At 39.3% G+C, this 19,982-nt stretch overlaps 1 protein-coding gene across 2 annotated transcripts in view; it reads right to left on the minus strand.

Annotated features, from left to right (window-relative positions):
- spa17 (sperm autoantigenic protein 17) overlaps positions 1 to 19,982 on the minus strand; it is a 59,225-nt gene that overhangs the window by 19,349 nt on the left and 19,894 nt on the right. The window contains exons 4-6 of one of the 2 annotated variants that reach the window (XM_048562169.2): positions 19,668 to 19,766; positions 17,229 to 17,744; positions 16,878 to 16,984 (exon numbers count right to left, since the gene is read on the minus strand). In XM_048562169.2, the coding sequence (XP_048418126.1) occupies positions 16,878 to 16,984; positions 17,229 to 17,744; positions 19,668 to 19,766 (722 nt within the window). Of the gene's footprint in view, positions 1 to 16,877; positions 16,985 to 17,228; positions 17,745 to 19,667; positions 19,770 to 19,982 lie in introns of both variants that reach the window. The other variant, XM_048562168.2, reaches the window with a different exon arrangement.

Raw genomic sequence — 19,982 nt, forward strand, 5'->3', positions numbered from 1 at the left:
GATATTTTGGAAGGCAAAGACTGGTTAGGGATAATCAACATGGTTTTGTGAATGGGAAATCAAATCTCACTAACTTGATTGAGTTTTTTGAACAAGTAACAAAGAGGATTGATGAAGGCAGAGCAGTGGACATGATCTATATGGACTTCAGTAAGGCATTCGACAATGCTCCTCATGGTACGCTGCTTAGCAAGGTTAGATCACATGGAATACAGGGAGAACTAGCCATCTGGATACACAACTGGCTCAAAGGTAGAAGACAAAGGGTGGTGGTGCAGGCTTGCTTTTCAGACTGGAGGCCTGTGACCATCGGTGTGCCACAATGATCGGTGCTGGGTTCATTGCTTTTCTTCATTTATGTAAATAATCTGGATGTGAACATAGGAGGTATGGTTAATAATTGTGCAGATGACACCAAAATTGAAAGCATGGCGGACGGCGAAGAAAGTTAGCTCAGAGTACACCAGGATCATGATCTGATGGGCCATTGGGCCGAGGAAAGACAGATAGAGTTTAATTTAGATAGATGTGAGATGCCACATTTTGGAAAGGCAAATCAGGGCAGGACTCTTACACTTAATGGTAAGGTCTAGGGAAGTGTTACTCATCAAAGAGACCTTGGAGTGCAAGTTCATAGTTCCTTGAAAGTAGAGTTGCAGGTAGATAAGATATTGCAGAAAACGCTTGCCTTTATTGGTCAGTGCGTTGAGTATATGAGTTGGGAGATCATGTTGCCACTGTACACGATATTGGTCAGGCCCCTTTTGGAATGCTGTGTGCAATTGTGGTCTCCCTGCAAAAGAAGGATGTTGTCAAATTTGAAAAGTCTCAGAAAAGACTTACAAGGATGTTGCCACGGTTGGAGGGTTTGAGCTATAGGGAGAGGCAGAAAGACTGGGGCTATTTTTCCTGCAGCGTCGGAAACTGAGGGATGATGTTATAGAGGTTTATAAAATCTTGGCTGCATGGATAGGGTGAATAGACAAGGTTGTTTCCCTGGGGCAGGGGAGTCAAAAGCTAGACGGCATTGGTTTAGGATGAAAGTGGAAAGATTTAAAAAAGACTCAAGGGGCAACTGTTTCATGCAGAGAGTAGTGCGTGTACAGAACGAGCCGACAGAGGAAGTGGTGGAGGTTGGTACAAAGGCAACATTTAAAAGACATCTGGATGGGTATATGAATAGGAAGGATTTAGAGAGACATGGGCCAAATGCTGGCAAATGGGACGAGGCTAACACAGGATATCTGGTTGGCATGGACGAGTTGGGCCAAAGGGTCTGGTTCTGTGTTGTACATCTCATTGTTCTCTCACCAAGGTCATTTAAGCTGGAAATTAATCTTGTGGCTCCCTACTGATTGATTTCTATAGGTTCTACATCGCCATCCAAGCAAGTGAACCAAAATTGGATTCAATATTTTAAATGTCACCCTCTCAAGGTAACAAGGGCAAAATTGTAAATTTTTATGCTGCTTAATCTTATTAATACAAACTAATTCTCTATTTGCTTAGGCTACGGCATAGCTCAGCTATAAGTCCACTTAGAAAGAATGTTAAAATGGCTCTAATTGAAATTTGTGAGCAATTACTGATCTGTGGGTTAAAAAAATGCTGACATAATGAATCAAGTTTATTTTTGTTTAGGTTAACAAACATTACTTGTAAGCATAAATTTATGAATTAATGTGTACAAATATCCTGGCCTCACAGTATTAGCAAACAACTTATGCACCTGACTTCCGGTTTTCTATAAAGAAACTTGACTACTGCCAAAAAAAGAGAGATGCTGCAGAAACCTTTTGTCTTGCACAGTTCAGGAGAGAATAGCAAAAATACCAAATATGAATTAGGAATGCCTCCACCAATCAGAGTCCATGTCCTAATCAATCAGCAGCCACTTTTCATGCAGTGTAAATTGTTACTCCCTTTGAGATGTGGTATTCTTACAATTCAGTCCTGGTGAGAGTAAATGAACTGATTCAATGACTTGTTTCTGTTGTCAGCGATTCTCATGTTCTATATGACTAGCAAATATGAAGGGAAGAATGATACTACCAGCTGTTTATGTACCTTAGATTGCTTTGAGACTTTGCTAAGACTTTGAGGAAAATGATGTACAACCTTTAGGAAGTTTTTGAGCTTAGCTTTGTGAGTTTCAAAACGAAGGAATCAAATTAACAAAGTTTCTTCTCCAATGATGATGGATTTGGCTGCAGTTCAAAATTACTTCATTAGCTGTAAAGTGCTATAGGATTTCCTGAACTTGCAAAAGTCTCTGTTTGAAGGCAAGTCTTCCCCTTACCCCTGTGGAATACTATGGAAAATTTATTAAGTTTCCTAATTCATGTAAGATACATTTGTAATTGCAAAGTTGATCATTAATACAATCTTAACTGCATTGCATTCAGTTTCAATTCCTAGTTGACTAATTTGAGGGATGTGACGCTAGTTAAGACACATTAGCACATATTTATTATTAGAATGCTAGCAAGTATCATTGAAGAAAACTATTATCCTTATCACACATAAATTTTATTTTACAAGCAATAAAATCTTCATTGTGCAACATGAATATTTTTAAAGCTAAGCAAAATAAATTTTAGTTCTATGCCATGATCTCCTTTCTCCTTTACTCAGTAACAATTGCTTTAAAAGCGTAAGTTCAGTAAAACGCTTTGAAAGATTTTAACATGATAAAGCAGTATGAAAGCAGGAATCATTACTGCCTGTTGAATTCTCGTGGCCCTGCTTATAGGAAGTCTTGAATGGATTCTTTAATGAAGGTGGATGAGGATAATGCAATTAATGTTAAGCACAAGGACTTCCAAAAAGTGTTTGACGACGGGCCAAGTAACAAGTCTTTTTTGTAAAATTTAATCAAGTGGTATTAAATCGGTACTAGCAGCATGGATATAAAAGTTGCTCAGCAAACAGAAAGTAACAAGTCGTGATGAACAGTTACTATCCAGGCAGAAAGAAAATATGCATTTTATAAAGTTCCCAGGGTCTGTATTTAGACCACTAGTTATCTGGTATTAATTGCCCTAGGTCTGGGTAATAGGACATAGTTTAAAAGTCTGCAGATTATGCCAAATTTTGAATGTAATAATGAGTGAGAAGGACAGTAACAAATTTCAGGAGCACATAGTAGTGACTCCGAACATGGGCAAACACCTTGGTAGCTGAACGTTAAAATTGAAACATGGAGTGATTCATTTTGGTCTGCTGAAGGGAAAAATACACTACAAATGAGACGTCACAATTTCAAAAGTAGGGATGAAAATGTATAAAGTTGGCAGCACTAGTTAAAAGATTGTTAATTATTCAGAGTTCCTGAATTGCTAAATGTAGGCTCAAAGTTTACTAGAAATTGCTTAAGGTTTCATTCCCGCAGAAACAAAACTGGGGAAATCTTTATTCTTAGGTCATAATGGCGCATCAATGAAGGGTTTATGCTGAGGACCTCTTGCAATAGGAAAACAGTAACTGTTAGATGTTCAAGTAAATATAGTACAAAACTGTCCCAGATTTTTTATTTAGCTTTACTTAACTAAGATACTTGCTAAAGTACACATTCATTCATATCTGGGAGTAGACTAAATGTGGTTGAGATGAATAATAGCAGCATTTCACGGCCTGATAAGGAATATTCAGCCTTACACATGAACATTTCATGATGCAAATGAAATCTTTGGGAGTTAGATTCCAGTGGTGAATATCACTGGTGGAACTAACCTGGGAAGAACAACTTGAGATGTGATTAAAAGAAATGAGTTAAGTGATTAAATATGGCCAGAAGTTAAAAGCAAAGACTCACAAGTTAATGGCAGCTACATCACCTTAAAGAGGGGACTTTCAACTCTAGTTTGGATAAAGAAGAAAATATCTCAAGCAGCAGTTTGAAATAAAAGCATTTTTTATGGGGCCATAAAGGCTAGTCAATAATCCACTCAGGTATCTGGACAATTGTAAAGCCTAAGAAGCTTTGGAGAAGTTCATGTCATTGTTATGACCAGATCCTAGGTCATGTTGGTTTCAGGCAGAATACTCCAAACTGATAAGCTCCCTGGTGAGGAGGAATGAAAGGAGGAATGAACAAATGAACCCTTCCCTTGTACATACCTTTCTCCCAGACTCAAATGAACTTACGTTTTAAAAAGGAGACAATTTAACCAGACTTTGCTGAAGTAATGAAAAGAGGAAGTTTATTCATTACTATTCAACAGAAGAAATTCTAACACAACACACATCCATACAAATTAGAAACAAGAGGTGAGTCCAACAAGACATCCAGATCCATAAAAACATGTTGATTCATAACTGTCCTCTGAAATGGCTGAGCAAGGCATTCAGTTCAAGAGCAATAGGAATGGGAAATAAATGCTGGCCTTGCCAATGATGCCTACATCCAACAAAAGAATGAAGAAAGAAAACACGGATGACTGGGGATAGTTCTTCATGTGACCTTCACAGCAGACTAACTCTCAAACACAGGCTGGTACACATGAGAATGTCAGTCCCACTGGCATACTCCAGAGGAATTGAAACTGCTTTTTAATCCTTGTCCTCGTCTAACTTCAAAGGAAAAGAAACACAAAATGCGTCTGCAGTCTGCGACATAATCCACAGTGAATGGTTTGCTGTTGGGCATTGGGTTATCAGTCCTCATTATCTTTATAGTCACAAGAGATCACAGTCCACTCTGTTTTTACTTGCCCTGTCCCAGCTTTGAAGGGCTGTTGTTGAAGTTCCTTCACATCCAGAGGTTTATTATTTATCATTCTCTGCCTTCAAGATTTTATATTGCTGGACTACAACCTGATATAAAAATTTCTCCTTACATCTTACCTCAGTTATCTTGCTCCTTAGGTTTCTGAAATTTCTAGCCTGATGTTCCAGTTTACATACAGATTTTTACCCTTCTGGATAAATCTTAGTATTGTGACCACAACTTGCAAGATATTTACCATGTTCAGTTCATTGGCCTGATCTAATTAGTTAGAAGATCAGACCACCTACCTAAATAGGCTTACTAACATACTACTTGAGGATGGAGTTCCGTACACATGTTAGGTTTCCTGTCCCTTTTTCACTCCTTGTCCAGTACTGTCAGTAAGTACACAATTCAAATCTCCAGGGCAGGAACAGATGTGTTCCTACACATTTCACAAATTCCCTTGCAGATTTCAAATTCCATAATCTATGCATAATGCATATGCCTATAATGCGTATGAATTGTCTATTTGTGTTACACATTCTTCAATCATCTTCAAGCACACTAATGGACCTAAATTGGATAGCCACTGAAAACAAGCCTCTTACCTTTCCCTATTCTAGTACATGGAGAAGAAAGATAATTCCGAGACCGTCAATTGTGAAGTTCTGTTAATAAACCTATTTCGTAATGTCTTAAATTCATATTGCAGGGATTCCAGCCTAGTACATCAATATTATGGATTAAATATGGAATACATTATCAGGATACTGCTCCCCTTCTCAGACTTTATTTCTCCAGTTATAAAACACCTCATATAATTCAGCTCCTGAAAGACAACAGATTATTTGGCATGATCAATCTGAACAGCAAAATCATGTATCAACCTCCTGCTGTACCAAATGCTCCAGCACTACTACATTTCCAATGGAGGTGATAATCTCCTGTCTTGAGTTATGGAGCCATTTATATTTATATGATGTTCCTGTCCAGACTCCTCAATTACTACCTCACAAGCAACTCGAGTTTCAAAAAGCGCAAGATGCTTTTGTGTTCCTGTTTTACTATTCCTTTCTGGCTTTCCCCACTCCAGCTCAGATAGCCAGGCCATCTTGCCACTCTGTTGTATGCTACCTACTTCTCACCACTGAGACTACCATTTCAAGAATTGTCTCCTCAGTCTCTCTAGGTCAGAGAGTTCCAATAACTTCCTGACACTTCCCACAGATGTGTTTACCAGATTAATATCTAGCATATAAACATCATATCCTACAAAAATATCACATCAATGTCCCTTCCTTTACTGCTGTCTTTAGGTTTCATTCATTTTTAGCACTTTACAATTTCTTTAACCCATGCATTAAAATGATTAATCTACCAAGAACCCCCGACTTTTCTGCCCTGAATTTTCACTTTCATTGAATTCTCATTTTGGGAAACTGTAATTCTAACTCTGTGAGGCAAAAGGTAAACAGCAAAGACGCCGATGATTGTTAAAGTTCTGGGACAAAGGCCAAGAGGAAGCAGGATATTTTGGATGTTTCTTTCCTTGCTTCTGTTCTATTTTTGGCTATCATGTTTCACACTAATTTGCAGGTGAGTTTTATTCCACATTGAGAGCTCTCACATGCCTAGATTCCATGAAAATTCACAGCACACAAAGGGAAAGAGCAACAGTAACCCATTTACTTTATCTTAAATGGGTTACCATCAATGTTAAAGTAACACAAAAAGAAAAGGTCATTAGAAGCCTCATTATTTTATTGCAAATACTGTAGAGAATAACCCTACAATAGTGTAGTTGCCAAATTTACTAAACACTGAATAAAGCAAATAATTGCTTTTACTGAAAAATGTGAATTAAAGTAGCTTGTAATTGCTATACTATATAAGTATCTTTGGGTATTAACTCTTTTCTAGCACATATTTATTTAAAGGAAGATGCCGTGTTTTGAAAGAAACAGGGTGAGAAGTATAGATGTCTTAGGCTCTGTAATCATGAATTGCTGCATCAAATTTAAAAAAATGTGAATTAAAAATATATTGAAACAAACTGCACAAATGTGTATAGCTATTAGGGAGAACAGACTGTAATATACTTTTAAAAGTTAGCATAGATAGAGAGGAGGTTCTGAGTGGTCTGGCAGGCTTAAAAGTAAATAATTATCCAGAGACTGATGAAATGTATCCCAGGTTTTTGAATGAGGCAAGGGAGGAAATTGCAAGGGCATTGACAATAATTTTCAATTCCTCCCTGGCTGCAGGAGTGGTGCCAGAGAACTTGAGGATAGCCATTGTGGTACCATTACTCAAGAAGGGAGCAAGAGTTAAACCAGGAAACCATAGGGCAGTCAGTGTAATCTAACTGGTGAGGAAGCTATTGTAAGTAATTCTGAGGGACAGAAGTAATTTGCACTTGGAGAGGTCGGGGTCAATAAAGAATAGTCAGCATTGTTTGTTAAGGGGCAGTTACATCTAACCGATCTGATTAAATTTTTCAGAGTGTGTAGATGAGGGCAAAGAATTTGAAGTAGTCAATTTGCACTGATAACTAAGGTAAGAGCCCGCGGGATCAAAGGAAATTTAACAAATTTGTATATAGAACCGGCTGAGTGGTAGGAAGCAGAGAGTAATGGGTGAGGAAAGCTGTTGAGACTGGGCGCCTGTGTCCAGTGTGTTTCCACGGGGATTAGTATTAAGGGCTTTGCTTTTGTGATATATTTAAATGATTAAGATTTGAATATCAGAGGGTTGATCAGTAAGATAGCAGATGGTATAGAATTTGGTGGGGAATAAATTGTTGATGATAGCCTTAGTTTACAGCAGTAGGCAGTCGGGTGAACCAGATGTGCTAATCAACAGCAAATGGAATTCAATCGGCTAGGTATGAAGTGACATACTTGGGCAGGACAAATGAGGCATGGTAATACATGATGAATGGAAGGACCTAGGGAGCACTGAGGATCAGAGGTACGATGGTCTGCATGTCTACCAGTCCCTTCAGGTAGTGGGGCAGGTGGATAAAATAGTTAAGAAAGCATGCGGATATTTGCCTTTATTGGCCGAGGCATCAAGTGTAAACACAATGAGTGATGCTGGAACTGTACAAAACGTTCACTAGCCACAGCTGCAGTATTGCAGTTTTGGAATCTACATCATAGGAGGATGTGGCTGCATTAGAGAGGGTGCATAGTAGCTTTACCAGGATAATGCCTGGACTGGAGGGTTCTAATTATGAAGACAGATTGGATATACTAGGCTTGAGTACCTTAGGGCACAGGAGACAGATCGGGGACATGATTGAGATTTATAAAATTATGAGGGGTATTGACAGGGTCAACGGGAAGGAACATTTAACCTTGCTGGAGAAATCAATGACTGGGGGCATTCATTGAAGGTAACCGACAGAAGGTTTAGAAAAGATGTGAGGAAATTGCTTTTCACCCAAAGATTACTGTGAATCATGGAACTCCCTGACTGTAACGGTCTTAGAGGCAGAAACCCTCATGGCATCTAAGAAGTATTTAGATGTGCACTTGCAATGCCAAAGCATACAAGGCTGTGGGCCAAGTGCTGGAAAATGGGATTAAAATAATTAGAATGTTGTTTTTGATTGCCAGAGACTTGATGAACCAAAGGGCCTTTTACTGTGCTGCAGACTTCTATGACTATGACAAAATGTTTGAATTTGAATTGAATAGCTTGGTTTGTCCATTGGTCAGCAATGACTAATTCAGCAATAACTAAATTGAAATAATTTGACAGAGCTTAGCTGCATTAGGCACATCAAAACCTGACTAACACCAATTCCACGAGAAACAAGTTGGACACAGAAGACCATCATGGACTGTCGAAGTCAAGATGCCAGCATTTGGTTTGCATTGCATGTGTGACCAGCACCCGATTTCATTTCCTTCATATTCTATTTTGCTGGTTGACAATAAGTGCTCTTGTTTCAATTTGTCCAACTACTTGCCTATATGTAATTTTCCTCGAATGGCAAGATGTGGTGACCAGCAGGTGCTGGGGAGAAAGTATTTGGACTCAGAGAGTGTTTTTGATAGAATGTATCTAAGAACAGTCAAAGTACACAGTGTAGTGATTAAACAATGACTAGGATGAGATAATGGGGTTATATGTGCAAGGGACTGTCAGCCGTGCTATCAATATGTCATGAAAAGCTGTGGTTGCTGTGCCATTACCCTGTCAGTGAGGGGCAACAACAGATTGCCGATGTTTCTCTTCCAAAGATGATCCAGGCGCAAGGGATGTTAGTCCTTCACCAAAAATCCACTGATTAGTAAGTTATTCTCGGAAAAGTGCATGGTAAGTTAGGAATAGGCTCAGATGTGAGAGATGCCATCAGTGCGGGATAGGTAGTTAATGAAGTGAGTATGGAATGATATGGCGAGAAATCTGGCAGGGCCTCAAAGCAAGGATTCCTCTAAGAATCTCAACATGACTTGTATTTAGCCAAAAAATTCTAAGATTCAGCCCTTTATTTCTTCCTGATGATCTACTTTTCCACTTGTATATCCCGCAGAAAACATGCTAGTTGTGAAATAATACCAAGGTAGATCTATTTAGGTGGAGTCATATGGAAGCCTCTAAGCTGCCAACGACAAAAGATCAGAGTAATGGCAAACGGTCCACCAACAGAAGGAGAGTTGCTTTTCTTTATTATGCAGCATCTAACCTAAGAGTTTACAGAAAATGTTTCTTCATTTACTATACTACAGTTCTAACATCCTATGTTTGATTATGAATCTCAAAAGCATACCAATTTCCTTCAAGTATTTGCTAATTCCTTTCTTTTGTCAAACATAATAAGGATGACTTTTGAACATTTTGACGGTGGTTTAGACCTGGCAGATTAGGGAAAGGGCTGACAGGTGGAACACGAACGAATGAACTCAAATAGCAGAGAAATCTGTCATCCAATCAGGATTACAATTGACTGTGACAAGAATCAGCTGAAACATGGTTTTATGCAGATATCTATGCAAATTGTTGCTCCAAGTATGCACTTCATTACAGCAACCTTGACAATAATAGAAATAAAAAGGATTATTTTTGTGCTGACTTCTTCTGATCTGGAGCCAGATATTTAAGAACAGCGACAAATATTTTCCAACTGACCTTACGAGGATACAGATTTCGCCTGAAAAGTACAATCCCTGGATTTGCCTATTTAGACCATCTCCCCAGAGGGAGTATTTGAGCAATAACATACAGGGGACAAGCCAAGTTCAGTGCAGCTCAATTTTAGTAATGATTTGTCACAGCAATCCAAACTTTGGCTCATTGTGCAGCATTGCACAAGAGGCCTTATGATTTTAATAAGTAAATTATGAATCAATATCCAATGTAGAATAAATAAAACATTCCTACTTAGCATCATCACACAAAATATCATACATAATCATTTGTTATGAACACTTATCTGTCTTTGGTGTAATTTCACCGTCCACTCAGGGGCTGACCATGAATTCAATCTTTTAAAACAAGATCATCATAATCAAAACTCCTTTGTATAAAAAAGACAAAATATTCATCATGGGGTGGCATGGTGGCTCAGTGGTTAGCACTGCAGCCTCACAATGCCAGGGGCCTAGGTTTACTTCCATCCTAGGGTTTTTTAATTTGCACATTCTCCCCATGTCTGTGTGGGCTTCCTCCAGCTGCTCCAGTTTCCTCCCATTGTCTAGGTGGATCGACCATGCGAAATTGCCCATAGTATCCAGGGATGTGTAGTTTAGGTGAATTAGCCATGGAGAATGCAGAGTTACAGGGATACGCTGGAGGGTGGTATGGTCTTTGAAGGGTCAATGTGATTCGATGGGGCAAATGGCCTGCATCCACACTGTAGAGATTCAATGTGAATCACAATGCAAGTGCAAGCTCTTGCTTTCTTAAACAGAATCTGTTTTATGCAATCAGAATTTCCTACTGATCATATCCATGATAATTCTTATGTCAACTTCTAATTACCGTGGTTTTTCAATGACACCCAAAGTTTGTTCCACTCCAGAGATATTTAATAGCATTAGAAATGACAGATTTACAGCACATTTTCAAGTAAATTGAGTATTTTCAAACTTTTTTGGTGTATCTTGTGGAGTAAAGTATTAATTGTGGCATTTCAACGTAAAACTCAGCTTTGAGATGATATTGTGTTGCCAGTTATCTGCTGATTGCTGGACTGAATACAGGGTCAGCCTTCAAAGAAAAGAGTTTGTGTACATTTTTGGAGACTAAGTTCCATGGTATAAAACTCAATAATTCATTGCTGTTAAAATGATCTCTCACAAATAATATCAGGCAGGGAAATAAATGACCACAATACAGAATGCTCTTTTAAAATAATGATGGAAGTAGAATGAAAGAAGTTTTATGTTACCTTACATTGTGCTGTACCTGAATGACTATGTTATACTAATGCTAGCAGCACTTTATTTGGCAAAAATAACATCACTCATCATAAGGATTCCACCTGCTGAATTTCCCAGGCTCAGCTATTGAAATTCAAATGCATTCAGAAGCGGTTTCCAGTCATGCAACTCATTTCAGGACCTATATTTCTACTGTACAGTCAAGGGATAGAAGGAGGTAACTTAGCATTATTTGCTCCAAAATCAACTTTTGAAAATCAAACATTCCAGCTGGAACCCTTACTTTCTCACTTGAAGGAAGGTACTTAAGAAGAAAACTATGGAAAAAAAATCAAACTGGTAACAGCAGTAATGCACAACAATTAACTGCAAGTCGCATTTTTTGAAACTTCTGCTGCATTACAGAATGAAGGATTAATAGAGAAGGCAATGGCCTAGTGGTATTGTCACTCGACTATTAATGTAGAAACTCAGCAATTGCTCTGGGGAGCCAGTTCAAATCTGCCATGGCAGACTGTGAAATTTGAATTCAATAACAAGATATTCTGTAATTAAGAATCTATATTGCCGGGAAAACATATCTGGCTAACGAATGTCTTTCAAGGAAAAAAATCTGCCATCCTTACAAGTGACTCCAGACTCACAGCAATGTGGTTGACTGTCAACTGCCCTCTGAAATAGCCTAGCAAGCCACTCAGTTGTATCAATTGCTACTAAGTCTCAAAATAGAAATGAAACCAGGTGAACAACCTAAACAATGGAAATAACAGCAACAGTCCTGTCAAGTCTGTACAGTCCTCCTATGAACATCTGGAGGGGAGAGCCAAAATTGGGAAGCCAGTCTCAGACTTGTCAATCAATAGCCTCACATAATCACACCTAACAGTCAATGTCCAAGACAGCACCATCACCATTCCTGGATATTCTGTCCCACTACCAGGACAGACCCAGCAGAAGTAGGTGCATATTGGGATACATCCAGGAGGGAATTGCCCTGAGTGTCTTCAACATTTTGTCCAGACCTCATGAAGTCTTGTCATTTCAGGTTAAACATGGACAGGAAAAGCTCTTGCTGATTACCAAGTACCATCTTCCCTCGGCTGATGAAACTGTATTCCTCCATGTTGAACAACACTTGGAGGAAGCACTGAGGATGACAAAATGCAAAATGTATTCTGGGTGAGGGACTTCAGTATCCACCACCAACAGTGGCTCCTCAGCAGCACTACTGATCGAGCTGGTCGGGTCCTAAAGGACAGAGCTGATAGACTGGGTCTGCGGCAGATAGTAAGGGAACCAACTAGAGGGAAAACGTACTCGACCTCATTCTTACCAATCTGCCAGCTACAGATGCGTATGTTTTCACATTTGCCTTTACATTGAGATTACCTTTGATCGTTTTTTGTGGCACTATCAGAATGCTAAATGGGAAACACTTTGAATAGATCTACTAATTCAAGGCTGGGCATCCATAAAGTGCTGTGGGCCATCAACAGCAGCAGAACTGTACTCAATCACATGTGCAACCTCATGCCCCAGTATCTCCCACTCAGTTATTACTGTAAAGCCAGGGAATCAACCCTGGTGAGTGAAGAATGCAAGGCAGCATGCCAGGAGCTGCACCGGGCATATCGCAAAATGAGATATCAACCTGATGAAGCTGCTAAACAGGACTACTTTTGTGGCCAACAACATAAGCAATAAGTAATTGACAGAGCTAAGCAATCGCAGAGCCAACAGATCAGATCTAAGCTCTGCAGTCTTGCATATCCCAGTCGTAAGTGGTTGTGAACAATTAAATGATCCACTGGAAGAGGAGCTCCACAAATATTCCCATCCTCAATGATGGAAAGACCCAACACATTAGTGCAACAGATAGGGCTGAAATATTCACAGCAAACCTCAGTCAGAAGTGCAAAGTTAATGATCCATCTCCGCCTCCTACAGTGGTCAAAGCATCACAGATTCTAGTTTTCAGCCATTTCGACTCCACATGATATCAAGAAACAGTTGGAGGCACTGGATATTGCGAGGGCTATGGGATCTGACAACGTTCGAGTAATAGTACTGAAGACCTGTGCTCTAGAACTTGCCTCTCTCCTAGCCAAGCTGTTCCAGTGCAGTTACAACACCGGCATCTATCCGACAATGTTGAAGATCCATAGATACACGAAAAGCAGGACAAAAACAACCCAGTCAATTACTACCCCATCAGTCTACTCTCAATCATTAGTGACAGGATGGATGGGGTCAACACAGTGCTAACAAGTTGCACCTGCTCAGCAATAACATGCTCGATGGCACTGTTTTTGGGTTTTGCCAGGGCTACTCGGCCCCTGATGTCATTACTGACTTAGTTTAAGTAAGGACAAAGATTAACTTCTAGAAAAGAGGTGAATATGACAGTCCTTGACATCAAGGCAGGATTTGATTGAGTATGGCTCCAAGGTGCCCTAACAAAACTGGAATCAATGGGAATGAGAGAGCAAACTCTCCAATGGTTGGCAACATACCTTGCACGAGGAAGATGATCATGGTTATTGGAGGTCAGTCATATCAGCTCCAGGACATATCTGCAGGAGTTCCTCGGGGTTGTGTCCTAGGCCTACCATCTTAAGCTGCTTCCTCAATGACATTCCCTCCATCATAAGGTCAGAAGCAAAAACTTCCAATAATGATTGCACAGTATTCAGTACCATCCATGACTCCTCAGATACTGAAGCAGTCTGTGATCGAATGCAACAAGATCTGGACAATATTCAGATTTGGGCTGACAAGTGGTAAAGAATATTTGCACCACACAAATGCCAGGTAATGAACTTCACCAATAAGAGACAATCTAACTGTGGCTCCTTGACATTTAATGGTGTTACTAAATTCCCACTTGGGAGGGATACCATTGACCTAAAATTCCACTTGACTTGCCATATCAATACAGTGGATGCAAGATCAGTTTAGAGGCTAGGAATACTGCAGAGAGTAACTCACCCTGACTTCCCAAATCATGTCCACCATCAATAAGGCACAATTCAGGAGTGTGTTGAGATACTCTTCATTTGCCTGGATGTGTGCAACTCCAATATTACTCAAGAAGCTTGACACCATCCAGGACAAAGCAGTCCACTCAACTGGCACCTCATCCACAGGTATCTATTCCCTCTACCACCAATGCTCAGTAGCAGCAGCATGTACTATCTACAAGATGCACTGCAGAAATCCACCAAAGATCCTTAGACAGCATCTTCCAAACTCATAACCACTTCCCCCTGGGAGGGCAAAGGCATCCTGATTGGGAAATATATCACCATTCATTCACTCTCACTGGATCAAAACACTGGAATTCCCTCCCTAAGGGTATTGTGGATTGGCAGCAATTCAAGAATGCAGCTAACAACCACCTTCTCAAGGACAACTAGTGCTGGGCAATAAATGCTGGTCCATCCAACGACACCCATACTCGTGAGAAATTTTTTAAAAAGATGGATGGAAAGAGTCAACTGTTAAAATTGGCCTGCCTACTCACCATGCTCATGTCAGTAAAGGTATTTGATTTGCTAATATTTCACACAATAACTGTTCCAAAGCGGTAGGTATGTCAACATTACTTTTTCTTGTTATTTTATGAAATGCAGCCATGATTGCCTTGGCCAGCATGCATTTCCCATCCCAGCTGCCTCTGAAAAGATAATAGTGAATGATTTGATATGGTTACTCTTATTCTACAGTGTTACATGATAAATGCTTTCTTTATTTTCTGACTTTTGAGTTGTAACCATATATTTGGTATAAAGTGAAAAAAATAGCCCAGAACATCTATTGTTTTTCTAACACACTGTAGCACCATCGGAATTTTTAATTAACGTAAGGACTAATATTTGTGTGCATTAAGGAGCAATGGTCAAAACAAGCACTGTTGTCAATGCCGGCGATTAACCAAGGTCTCATAGTTGCAAATATGCTGAGGCACTCCTTATTACATTAATCTCATTCTGTGTTTGGCAAGATAAAATGTTTGTATACATCGGTGTTCAGCAACTATTAATTTAGCATCGAACTGCAAAGTGGCAAATTTTCAATGAATAGGAAGCCTTCCATATTTCTTGAATAAAATTCACTTCCTATAATCTGTGACCAATTTATTGCTGAAATTTAAATGTTGGAATGATGATTCTCAACAATTCCTATATTACATATGGAGAATTTTTTGTGTGCCTTAAGGTGATACTTAATAATTTAAAAGAATTTGTTAAAATATTCAGGAAGGAAATTTAGCAGTTTAGGTCTCGAGGTTTAGTTTTGTTTGCTATGGCTGCGATAAAAACAATATTGTGTCATTCCATAGACACTGTATATCCGTACCTTTCTATTTAAAAAAAATATACTGGGTAGAAATCATTGTAGTTAACAATTGGTCATTTGATAGTACAGAATTTGACTATTGCTGAAAAAAGACACCTTTCACATTATCCTGAATAAAGCAAGACAAAAAGCTTTGAGAAATGGTATCTTTTCTCAGAAATTCTCACTGTAAACATTACTATTTGCATATTTTAACAGATCCCTTTCAAATTTTTCTCTGTGCTACCTTGATAAGGTATTAAGTAATGTAAAACAAAATATAAGTATTAATCTGCTTCATTGATAGTAGGACTGCAGATGCTGGAGACCAGGGTCGGGGCCAGGGTCAAGGCCCGAAACGTCAGCTTTCCTGTTCCTCTGATGCTGCTCGGCCTGTCATATTCATCCAGCTCTACACCTTGTTATCTTAGAAGTATTCATCTGTTTATTTGAAATGAATACATAACTCCCTTGAAACAGAGTGACTTAATATTGATAAGTTACTGATAATTAATTCTGATGCAATCCATTTACAATTTGAAAATCTTGCATGGAGACCACTTGCCTATCAGAAATCTGAGAAACCCACTGGCTTGAAATTTCTCCCCCAAATCCAAATGTACACGCACTTGGACACACACACACCTTAATGCACAGACAAATCTGGCAGGAAGGCTCATCATTTAGAATGGTGGACTCCAATCAAAAGTGCTTTAAAACTTATTCTACCATGCATATTACCAAAACCCTGCTCTACTAAACAAACATTTATGTTGCACATGAAGAGATAAAAGGCATCACTGTCAATGTTTTCCTTTTCATTACTTCAGAAGCACCCACTGCTCATTTTTCTTCTATCCAGTACAGCTGTTGGTTGGAAAGTCACACTTAAAAGTCATGCATTTCCCAATAAGCACAACTGCAGATAATTATACATTAGAAAATGTCATACCTTGTCTTTAACCCAACAGTCTGGGTTGCTTTACTAACATGCAAATAATTGAGATAATGAAGAAAATGCTTTAATTTTGTGAGACTGATGACTATCTTATCCAAACCTCTTGATCTTTCTATGCTTATGTTTTATCTCACACAAATTGCAAAGCCCTTATTCCATGTCAGGCTGATTCCATGTAAACTGAAAATTATGACTGTACTCACTGAAGAAATGTACTGAGCTCTTTGTTTTATTGTGCTTTACACTTACATTAGAAAATCAAAATATTTTAAATCAAAAATAATTCTATCACTTGCTTACCAGAGTTTTTTTAATGGTTCCCCAGTCCAGTGTTTGAAGCATTCACATTTCAGATAGTTAGTACAGGAAAAAAAAGCTAGCCATGCGTGAAGAGTACTTTGAAGAAGCAGCAATTGGATATATAGGAAACAATAGCCTTTCACCTATGGCTGCTGAAACATTGCATTACAGAACTCACTCAGTTGGATCTGGTTGATCTTCTTTCAATTTTTTCCTCGTACTATAACCTCGAAATGTTGACTGTATGAGCGTAGCAGCATGCTCTTCCTCTGGATTTACTTCGCCCTTCACATTAAAATTTTAAAAAGAACTCTTTAAAATTAGAAAACAACATGTGAAAGTCAACAAAATCCTTTTGCTGCATGATAAGGTCAGAAGTTACATGACAAAGGAGCAGCACTCCAAAAACTTGTGATTTCAAGTAAACCTGTTGAACTATAACCTGGTGTCTTGTGACTTCTGACCTTGTCCACCCCAGTCCAACACCAGCACCTCCACATGGCCACCTCATGGCCATCATCCTACTTACCACCACCGGATGTTCCTCTGGGGGTTGAGTTTGCTCTTCTGCTTCTTCTGTTCGTGGTGTCTCCATTGGCAGAGCTGCTTCTGGTGCTCCTTCAATTATCTGGGAGATTTCTTCCATCTTCAAAACTTCTTCCGGTGCTGCTTCAATCATGAGAGGAGATGCAACTTCACCCTGACCTTCTTCTGGTGCTGCTTCAACCATGACAAGAGATGTGACTTCACCCTGACCTTCTTCTGGTGCTGCTTCAATCATGACAGGAGATGTGACTTCACCCTGCCCTTCTTCTGGTGCTGCTTCAATCATGAGAGGAGATGTGACTTCACCCTGATCTTCTTCTGGTGCTGCTTCAATCATGAGAGGAAATATGACTTCGCTCTGGCCTTCTATTGGTGACGCCTCAACTACCTGAATGGATGTGTCTTCCTGTGGACCTTTTTCTGACTCTGGAGTTGCAAGGGTATCTCTAACATCTTCTACACCAGGAGGTGCATGTTTTGAGCTCTTTAGAAACGAGTCCTATGAAAAAGCAGATTGATTTACTATATTATTGTCAGTAATATTTGAGGCCATTGTAAAAGCTATTTTACAAGCAGTACGGTCAACCCAAGCTCATCAAAATAAGGAGATATTCATCTAGGTTAACTAACGCTACCTTGTTAGAGTTAAGTTAAATGCAAAAGCTCCAGAGGTGAGGTGGGGGGTGTGGGGAAAGTGGGGGGAGGAGGAAGGGAGGGGGCAGGGATGCAGAACAAAATCATAAACCAACTCAATTTCCTCTGCTCACATGAATTCAATCCAGGTTGATGCAACCTGTCCTCATAATGGAAACGATCATATTCCTAAACTCTTTCTGATGAGAATCTTTTGCTTCCTTCCAACACCTTCCATATATATTCCTGAAGTGAAGGGCAAATAATTGAATGCAATACTGTATTCCAAACTGAAATATGATTCCTTTCTCACTGTAATCCAACCATCTTGAGATAAAGGTCAATTCTCCTTTAGCGTTTTGATTGCTTTTTGGACCAATCTATTTGTTGCAAATGATTTGTACATTTGTACTGCCGAATCTCAATACTCCTCTACAGTTCCTACTCTCTCACCCTTTGAAAATACACCTAAACTCTTCCTTGTGGTCAAAGTATATAATGTACTGTTCCTGACCACTCATTTAATCTACGTCTTTTGCAACTGCTGATGTTTCAGTACTGCTGCTATTTGGTCTTAATGTCACACAAATTGCAAAATCTAGGCAAATGAGTTTATCAACGAACAACATTTATAAAAAAAAGTTGAAGTAAACATTGATCCCTTAGAAGCAAAGGCAAGAGAAATTACCACAGAAGAGACATAAATTAAATACTAAAGAGGAAGGTAACATGGTAACAGGCTATAACTTCAGGTAATTAATCATAGACCACAGAATCCCTACACTATGGGAACAGGCCCTTTGGCCCAACAAGTCCACACCGACCCTCAGACATCTCACCTAGACTCATTCCCCTATAACCCACCTAACCTACACATCCTCGAACATTATGGTCAATTTAACATGGCCAATCCACCTAGCCTGCACATCTTTAGACTGTGGGAGGCAACTGTGAGAGCACCCGGCTCATGCAGGCATGGGGAAAATGTGCAAACTCCACACAGGCAGTAACCCAAGGGTGGAATTGTACCTGTGAGACAGCAATGCTAACCACTGAGCCACAGTGCCACCCGCTAAAATCAGCACAGATGGAGTATCGGAGAAAATAAAATAACTAAAATCTAATCCATTTTCAGAATTAGATGGCCTACAGTTTTATTATTTAACAAGATGTGGGCATTGCTGCACATCCCTAAATCCCTTGAGAAGGTGATTCTGAGCTGCCTTCATGAACAGCAACGGTTAATGAGGTGTGGAGGCACCCACAGTGCTTCAGGAAAGGATTTCCTGTATTTTAACCATGCAACAGTGAAGGAACAGCTATACAGTTCTGATTCAGGACAGCGTGTGACTTGATGGTAAACTTGCAGATGGTGGTACCCCCACGCCTCTGGTCATCTTCAGTTGATAAATATTCTTTTACATAAGTACTAGGAAAATATGTGGAGAAATGTAAAGATTAATTATAAATGTGATGCAAGCCACAATTGCAAATGTGTTGGTACCACTGCTGGCATTACCCCTTTCTTTATGGTTTCTGCTGATCTACCATTGAGGCAATAGTCGGATGCGGGGAATATTTCAGAGAAATTTTATTACATGTAGGAAAGCTGGTGTGCAGCTTATGTCAAAGCCACTCCTTCATATATTGGTCCCAAACACCAAACCAATTATTATTTGACCATTGTTAAAAGTCAGATCTACTGTTAGTTTCATGACTGTTAGAAGGAAAAGATATTTTGTTATTACAATTGTAATTCGTTTCTGGATCTTCAGTCCCGGTACTTTACCTCTAGTATCATAGAAATAGTCTCTTTAGAGATGAATGACAAATCCTTCGGCACCTTTATACACTTCCTTTGGGAACCCTCACTGTCCTCTGGGTTATCCTGCTAAAAATAAGTGAATTATTAGTCGAATATTGTATGATTATAGAAGCCATGGTGGTTTTATACTCTTTAAAATGGACATTAAAAATGATTGCTGCTGCAGTCAGTTGTGACACCAAAACTCTGATCACTTCAGATCACTCTAAAATTTAGGGAGCCAGAAACCTGTGTGGATAGTGGGAAAGAAACACAAATTATCATCTGGAGGGAATAATA

This window comes from Stegostoma tigrinum, chromosome 32 (genome assembly GCF_030684315.1).
Source record: "Stegostoma tigrinum isolate sSteTig4 chromosome 32, sSteTig4.hap1, whole genome shotgun sequence".
Lineage (NCBI taxonomy): Eukaryota > Metazoa > Chordata > Chondrichthyes > Orectolobiformes > Stegostomatidae > Stegostoma > Stegostoma tigrinum.